General features: G+C 52.5%; 1 protein-coding gene across 1 annotated transcript; it reads right to left on the bottom strand.

Moving 5' to 3' along the window:
* Nucleotides 1–7,360: 7,360 nt before the first annotated feature.
* EV420DRAFT_1487895 (uncharacterized protein) lies at nt 7,361–8,101 on the bottom strand (the record flags this gene model as incomplete). Its single annotated transcript, XM_060470576.1, has 5 exons — nt 7,361–7,408; nt 7,469–7,575; nt 7,757–7,894; nt 7,955–7,963; nt 8,044–8,101. The coding sequence occupies 5 exons, from the start codon at nt 8,099–8,101 to the stop codon at nt 7,361–7,363; spliced, it is 360 nt and encodes a 119-aa protein (XP_060322066.1).
* Nucleotides 8,102–8,932: the final 831 nt, after the last annotated feature.

Genomic DNA, 8,932 nt, shown 5'->3' with positions numbered 1-8,932 from the left:
CCTCGCACGAGCCGACGGATGGGGAGCTTTGGAACGACTTCCCAGACTTCGACACCGAGGAACTTGGGGCAATTACCGCCGCCGAGCGCCTCGCCGGAGTCCCCGACTGGGAACCCTCCGTCTCGTCGCGAGCCTTCGCCGATCCCGTCCCTGCGACCCAGCGTCCGTGGACGCTCCTCTATCACACGTACGTCGAGTCCCTCCGACTCCCTAGAGATGCCCGGGAGTCCCCAGAAGTCCAGGCCCGAATGGACAGAGGCCGAGCGCATGATGCACGCATCCGACGTGCCGAGGAGGACGCCCTCTACGGGCCCAACGGCTTTTGGGACCTACCCGTCGAGCCCGACGCCACTCCCGCCGAGATTGACAACCGGATACGAGCCGCTGCCGTTCGCTACACCGGATACGCCCGGAGGGCAGGAACCGACCTCGAAGCTAGAGCACGAGCCTGGAGAGTATACCAAGAGGAGATCTCCAATGAAGACTCAGACATCGGCCGGTGGAGAAGGAACAGAGAGATCGACCGCCTCGCCCGAGAGAGGAAGGAGGCAAAGGATGCCAAGCCGGCCCCCGAACCAGGCTCTGGAGCCGACGGTAATGGCGGCGGTGAAGCAGGTCCTTCTTCAGGGACCAGTGCCTAGGCCCGGGATTTTCGAGTTGTTGCCCTGGCACGGACTGTATGAGATCATAATGGAAGACATGGAGAGAGACCCACAGTGGCTCTTCTCCGAAGCAGGGGAAGATTACCGTCACGCCAAGGGAATGGGTGACGTATACCTGATGAAGAACATTCTGGAAGTAGAAACCTGGCACCGGGCGGCTACCGTCTGGAACCTGGTAAACCCCACTGCGCCGCAGCAGATGTGCGAGCCGTACAGAAGGCCGCAACCAATGCCCCACCCGACAGACCCGTCGGACTTTTTCCCCGAAGGATTCTTCGGAGGAGCAGGAGGGGACGACGACGACATGGACGACCCAGGCGCTGGGCCGTCCACGACAGACAAAGGAAAGGGGTCCACGGTACCCCCGTTCCCGCCAAGACCGCCACGATACCCCGACCCTGCTGGCTACCCCCCTCCGGGGGAAAATCGAAATTTACGATCCCTATCTCGACCGCCTAAGCCGCCGGCGCCTCCCCACGTCCCGTCGCCGCCGGAGCCAATCCCACCCTGGCAGTTAGCGCCAGGAGGGACCAACAACCCCTGGAACGACGTCAAACCCAAGCTGGTGACGCAGCCCGAATATTTCACCGGAGTATCATCGGATATTACTCGGTTCCTCCATCACTGTGAAGTCTATTTTGCGGTCTTCCCTATGTACTACACGATGAACGATCAGGGGCACAACCCCTATCGTATCACGTTCGCTCAAGGGTACTTACGGGGAGATGCGCAGCAGTGGTGGGTCGATCAATACTACCGATATCGCGACCCGCGAGGTCATTGGAGATTCCCCACCTGGGAGGAATTCTCGCACGACCTCACGCAAGAATTCCGCGAAGTCGCCGAGTTGACGATATGGAAGGCGGAGTGGAAGAAGGTCCGACAAGCGGACTTCAAGTCCGCTGTAGAGTTCTTCGCGAAATTCGAGCGGCTGGCCCACAAATGCGAGGAGTTTGGCGATGAGAAGCAAATGTTCGAAGCGGTGGAGGCAGCAATCAGACCAACGGTGAGGAACACGGTGATGCATGGGGACAACGAGCGCCCCACCACCTATGCGCAATGGAAGGCCCGCGTCCTAAGAATAGACGCCAATTATCGATACGGAGTCGCCCAGGGATTGGGCAGTAAGTCCTCCTCGAACCAGGCTGGTTCGGGTAGAGGCAATCAACAGAAGGGAGGACAGGGGTCAGGTGGCGATAAGAAGGACGCCACGGGAACCACCTATGGAGGTGCCGGGCAGCCGATGGAAATCGACAAGCTGCGGTCCGACAAGAGGTGCTTCAAGTGTGGAAACACGGGGTGGAACCCGAAGCACAAGTGCCCTGACGACAAATCCAAGTGGATTCCCGTCAAACTCCCACCTCGCAAAAAGCCCAACGTCGCCCGTCTCCGCCAATTGCTCGCTGAAGCAGAAAACGAGGAACTCGCCCCCACTACGAAGATCGAGGAGGCCAAGGAAGAGAAGAAGAAGGACGAGAAGTCGTCAAAAGACCAGCCGGCGTCGAAATAAGCGATTCGACGACGTCGGCCAAGGACTTAGTTTCTACTGGTGCGCACTCATGTAATTCTAGCCGAGTTAATACTCTGTATGTAGGTACTCCGTATGATCAATATACCAACTTTTTTGCCGCGTTACCAGTCGAAGAAACTAAGGAGAATGAATCGCCAACCGACCACGGCGTAGGAGGGGATTACCGCCTCCTGGCGCGGTCTGCGCTTGGAACCGAACCCCTAGGGGCCGTCCCAGCTCAGGAACCCCCGGCCGACCGTACAGGGAAAGCCCCTCGAGGGCAGAGCCCCCTAGGTCGTGTCTCGACTGCACCCTTGACGAAGGGAGGTCAGCCCGGAGTGGGAGAAAGGTCGTCAGCCCAGCCCGCTGGGCCTGCGTCTGTGAAGGCGTCTGTTCCAGTGGGAAGCGTCGGAAAAGCAGCTGAGGTCGTGAGCTCGGGGGACCACCTGCCCTTAGTAGCCAAGGGACACCCGACGGCAAACAGTGCAGACCCCTCGGGGGAGCCAATATGTGTGCCCCCGCGAAGGGCAACCCGAAGTACCGCCGGGTCTAGGAAGAGCAGTAAGTCTAGGACAACCGTAGAGGTTACAACGCCGAGCACAAATGCCCGAGGCCAGGGCCGAAGAAAGGGCAGAGCGCCCTCCTCTACCGACTCGTCGGAAGGTGACCAAATGCCACCGAGGGGCCTTCCCGACCGGCCCGGCGACCAATTGCCGTGCACGAGTACAAGACCCCAGGTATCTCTGGAGGAAGTAGAAGACGAAGAAGCCCATCTACGGTCCGACATACCGGTCGTAACCCCGAAAAGGCCCTCGTCCCCCGCCGTATCTCTCACCGCAAATGCCAACGACCAGAAGGTGTTTGCGGCAATGTACTACGAGCCCCACGGCATCTTGTGGACCCGTCGGGCCTTACGGATTGCTCGAGGAGATGCGGCAGCTCGCGCCGTTCTCAACGTATGGGTACACCCGCGACGACGCGAGGAAGTGACAGACAAACTGTGTCATCAGCTAGAGGAGCAGACGGAAACAGCGGCTCAAGCCAGAGAGCGGTGGCAATGGATGGAGGATTTACGGAAGCCACCAATGTACATACGAGGGAGGAAGGGGAGGAACGTCTCAATAAAAGTACAGTTGGAAACACTCGATACCAGGGAAGTCTACGCTCTATCCGCCCTAGTCGACAGCGGGGCCACCGGGAGTTCGATCGATCGCGCCTGGGCCCAGACCCACGATCTCAACCTAAAGAAAGCGGCCCGACCCGTTCCGGTATATAATGCCGACGGCACCAGAAACAAAGGAGGAGACATCACGGAGTATGCCGAAGTAAGGTTACGTATAGGGGATCACGTGGAACGGATCGAACTAGCCGTAGTCGATCTAGGCTCCACCCCCTTGTTCCTGGGGCATGACTGGTTACAACGTCATAACCCGCTCATTGATTGGGATACCGGAGCAGTCACCTTGGCCCGGTGTACGTGCAGGAAGATTCCCTTTTCCCTGCCCGACACCGACCCGTCAGCACGATGGGACGAATACGAGGAAGGGGACACCATTCTAGTAATCGATTTCGAAGAAGCATTTCACGTCAGGGCTATGGGAACTAGGGCCAACGAGCTAGCCGCCCAAGCCAACGCCAAAAAAGACGTCAAGTCATTTGAGGAAATAGTACCCGAAGAGTATCGGGACTTCAAAGATATCTTCGACAAAGAGAACTTCGATGAACTTCCCCCGCGTAAACCTTGGGACCACGCCATCGAGCTAATTCCCAACGCTAATGCCAACCTGGACTGCAAAGTCTATCCACTCAATCCGACCGAACAGGAGGAGCTCGACAAGTTTCTCGATGAGAACTTAACCACCGGGCGTATTCAAGCCTCGAAGTCCCCGATGGCCTCTCCATTCTTCTTCGTTAAAAAGAAGGATGGGAAGTTACGACCTGTCCAAGACTACCGAAAGCTTAACGAGATGACCATCAAGAACCGTTATCCGTTACCGCTTATCGGGGAGCTCATGGACCGGTTGAAGAAGGCCAAGTACTTTACCAAGCTGGACGTTCGATGGGGCTATAACAATGTACGAATCAAGAAGGGGGACGAGTGGAAGGCCGCCTTTCGAACCAACCGCGGCCTCTACGAGCCCCTCGTTATGTTCTTTGGGCTTACCAATTCTCCTGCCACTTTCCAGTGGATGATGAACGATATCTTTAAAGATCTCATCACCGCTGGTGAAGTATCAGTATATCTGGACGACATCCTGATTGCCTCCAAGACCAAGGCGGAGCATAAAAGGATCGTACGAAAGGTCCTCCAGATCTTACGGGAGAACAACTTGTTCCTTAAAGCCGAGAAATGTGAATTCGAGGTGGAAGAGACGGAGTATTTGGGAGTTATCATCAGCGAGGGAAAGATTCGCATGGACCCTGTCAAGATCGCGGGTCTCCTAGATTGGCCAGTTCCCCGGAGGAAGCAAGAGTTACAGTCCTTCCTCGGGTTCTGCAACTTTTATCGACGATTCATCCGTGACTATAGCAAGCACGTTCGACCACTGACCATGCTTACCGGAAAGCAGGAGTGGAAGTGGGGGGAGGCTCAGCAGAAGGCATTCGAGAAGCTTAAAGAGTTATTCCGTGAGGACGTGGTGTTGGCCATCCCCCTCGACCAAGGACGATTCCGAGTAGAGGCAGACTCAAGTGAGGGAGCGGTAGGAGCCGTGCTTTCCCAATGGCAGGATGAGAAATGGCGTCCAGTCGCGTTTCTGTCCAAGGCTCTTTCAATTACGGAGCGCAATTACGAAATCTATGACAAGGAGCTCTTAGCCATAATGATCGCCCTAGAGGAGTGGCGACAGTACCTCATGGGAGCAAGGGAAGACTTTGAGATTTGGACGGACCACTCCAATCTCCAGTACTTCCGCAAGCCTCAGAAACTCAACCGACGACAAGCACGGTGGGTAACTGAGCTGGCAGAGTACCAGTTCACCTTGCACCACAAACCCGGGGCACAAAATCGCAAAGCCGACCTCCTATCCAGGAGGGCAGATCACGACCAGGGAAAGGGGGACAATCGGGACGTTGTGGTCCTTAAAGCGGAACACTTTAGGGCCCTGATGATGCCGACCACGGAGGACCTGCACGAAAGGATCAAGGCCGCTACGCACGATCCACGCCGTTGGGACAGGGGCATTTCAGACTCCCTCAACCACGAAAAAGGGTATCCCGCGAACAAGACCTTCTATGGTACGATGGGCGCATCTATGTGCCCATGGATCGGGATCTCAGAGGGCAGATCATCGCCCTCAAGCATGACCACGTTACGGCAGGACACCCAGGAATTGAGAAGACCAAAGAGTTGGTACTTCGCGACTACTGGTGGCCACGAATGCGTCGGGACGTGGAAGTCTATGTGAAGGGATGCGAGGTCTGTCAGCGAACCAAGGCAGATCATCGCCCGAAGCGGGCCCCTCTGCATCCAAACGAGATACCTACACGACCGTGGACCCATATCTCGGTCGACATGATCACTAAACTCCCCGACTCCAAGGGATATGATTCCATTCTCGTTATCGTCGACCGTTTCTCGAAAGCCATCATTCCTATTGCTTGTACCGAGGAACTCACCTCCCTCGGATTTGCAAAAATCCTAAGAGACTACGTCTACGTGCCCTACGGCGTAATGCCCGAGAAAGTGATCTCCGACCGAGGCTCGGTCTTTGTATCTAAATTCATGAAGGAATTCTACCGACTGCTCCACGTCGAGGGGAATCCTTCCACGGCATACCACCCACAGACAGATGGCCAAACGGAGAGGGTTAATCAAGAGATCGAAAAGTACCTTAAAATGTTCGTCAACGACAGGCAAGACGACTGGAGCGAATGGTTGCCATTGGCAGCCTTCACTCATAACAATCGTCAACACTCAGCGACGGGATACTCTCCTTATCGGGTTATCTTTGGAAGGGACGGAGAGGTGATTAAAAACCCTCAACGAGCAACGGCCGTTCCAGCAGCGGGGAAACTGTTGGAGGAGATAGAGAAAGCACAAGGCGAAGCCAAGAAATCGTTAGAAAAGGCGGCAGAGTCCATGAAGAAGGCCTACGACAAGCACAAAGACGTCGCAGTGGAATACCAAGTAGGAGACAAGGTATGGCTCGACTCGACCAACCTTCACCTTCCTCGGCCGACCAAGAAGCTTGGGGACCGTCGTGTAGGCCCCTTTGCAATTACGGCCAAAAAGGGGGTCTCCGCTTATGAGTTGAAGCTGCCGACAAGATGGAAAATCCATAACCGCTTCAACGAGTCGCTCTTAACACCCTACATCGCTCCAACATTTCCGAATCAACCGCGTCCTGAGAGGCCGCCTCCAGAATTGATCGATGATGAAGAAGAATACGAAATTGAGGAGATCGTGGAACAGCGGGACAAAGTAGTAGGTCGCGGACGAACTCGTCGCGCGATAACTGAATATCTAGTGAAATGGAGAGGATACCCGAGGGAAGAGAACTCCTGGGTCAAACGCTCAGACATGGCTAACGCGGAGGAGCTGGTAAACGAGTACGAAGCCCACCTCCAAAGAATCCGTTGGGAAGTTGATAAACTCGGAAAGACGGTCGGAAGAGACGACAAAATACCTCCGGAAGCTAAAACGCCATACCATGACCCGGACACCCCGTGCGTCACGGATGTCGAAACGGTGGACTCCTCCGAATGCACCAACCCAAGGCATTCGGATGTACAGTCCTCAATAGACCTACGAGAGGTCACGGAGGAAGAGGCCAACGGAATACCCGTCATCGAAGAAACACCCAACGACGGAGACTCCGATTCCGACCTCGACAACTTACAACGAGTCCATGAAAACTGGGACTTCGACAGCGAAAACGAGGACAACGATGATTATAGTGTCTTATCTTTCTATAGCGAGTCGGCAACGAGTGGGGAGGAAAGTCAGGGCTCATTCGGGACGAACGAGTCTTGAGGAGGGGGGTAATGTTACGATTATTCTTTTCTTTTTCTTTTTCTTTTCCTTTTCTTACGTGTTCACGCTTACTCTATGCTGCGATCTCGGTCGGACGTTGCTGCGGCACTATCTTTAGCCTACGCAACGTGTATTTAAGTAGAGCCTCAGCTGGTCTAAACCCCAGCTTCGGCTAAGGTTTATTCTACCTAACATCGAACTCCGTTCTTCTGTCTAAGCGTTCCATTCGCTTTCGTCGCCTTTGACCTGCTGGTGTATCGTCTACCGAAGTGCGAGTAGCGATCCTAGCACGATCTAAGTCGATTAGAGTTAGTGGCTTACATCCACAGCCATCTTGCATACACCTTCTTCCTTCTCTAACTCTTGCTGATTCTCCCACTCTTGTTGCTTATTTCCATTGTCGTCATTGCTGTTGTCCCAGTAGTTGGCTTTATATGCATATACCCTCCTTGCAGCAGATGGTAAGCGATACCAACTCCCCAAGAAAATTAATTATTGTTGACATGCTCGAAAGGTGTGGTCAATAGTGATTGGTGCCGATTTCAATGTGGAGGATGTTGGGAGGGTCGCAGTGAGAATTAGAATTATCCTGGCTGCTGGAGAGCACACCATCATCATGAGAGTTATCATATACAATGGTTATTGAGTTGTCCATCATCTGAGGGAAGGAGAATGGTGCAGCCTTGTGTGAGGGCTTACGCATGCCAGTGGAGGGGAAATGGTTGCTACCTGGGGCAATTGAGCCCACTAGATACATCAAAAGCATTTAAAATCAAATGATTAGCATAGAAAACAGAGAAAACATACCATATATCCCTAAAAATAGGAAAATGTGTGAGCAAATGGATAGATGAAGAGGTAGAGGTGGAGAGACAAAACAAAAAAAGGTGCCACACAGCCACTCAATCGCTGTGTGGTTGTGTAGTCTGTGATGATTGAGCAAGCAGAATACATCCTTGAGATGCATATATTGCTCAACGCATGCTCTCTGAGGCTCCAAAAGCCATCGGCATATAATATTAGAGGTATGAATAGTATCCATACATTAATTTTAGTGCATCTTGAGCCTTGTAGCCTATCACAATATCAAATTCACTGCAATTACCTGGCATTTCAGGGCATTTTCAATGATATTTATATTGTACACAGTTCTACATATCTTCTACTAGCATAGTATAAGTGATATGTGCAATAGTATGCATGCTATTATCGACACAAGGTATCCAATCCACAGTGATCTGGTCATATAGATCTCATGATTCACTTCTTTGCTTGTGAAGATCATTAGACAATTATACAGTATTCTCATCTGGTACATTTTCATCTAACCAAAATTCAGTTGTGTCAGAGCAGGTAGATTTATGAGTTTATAATAGTCAAAATAGATGTATACTATGCTTTTATGGACATTTTACTCAAAGTTGAATGGGTACTGGAGGATATACCTTCTAAAAGGAGTGCTGTACATGTATTTTGTATGATAATTGACATGTACCATTGCATAATGTGAGTATTATAGCCATAAGAGGTTGTTAAAACATGACAATCAACTAATAAATACCACCTATTGTAATTTAAATGGCTAGAAGAGCTTTCATAAGCATAAATTATGGGACATTGCACACAGCAACTGTGCAGCAGGGGCCCAGCAAATTCTGAAAATTGTTGACACACTGTTTTTTTAGCTACTCATGAATACAGTGAGAAATAAATAACCTAGAGTCATTTATTCTGTGCTTATCTGTAGTATTACTCTTTGAAAAGCCCAATACACTGCATGCTATC

Source organism: Desarmillaria tabescens, assembly GCF_030435595.1.
Source record: "Desarmillaria tabescens strain CCBAS 213 chromosome Unknown EV420scaffold_143, whole genome shotgun sequence".
NCBI classification, from domain to species: domain Eukaryota; kingdom Fungi; phylum Basidiomycota; class Agaricomycetes; order Agaricales; family Physalacriaceae; genus Desarmillaria; species Desarmillaria tabescens.
Note: the sequence above shows the minus strand (reverse complement) of the source record. Positions and strands in the feature narration are given on the sequence as shown.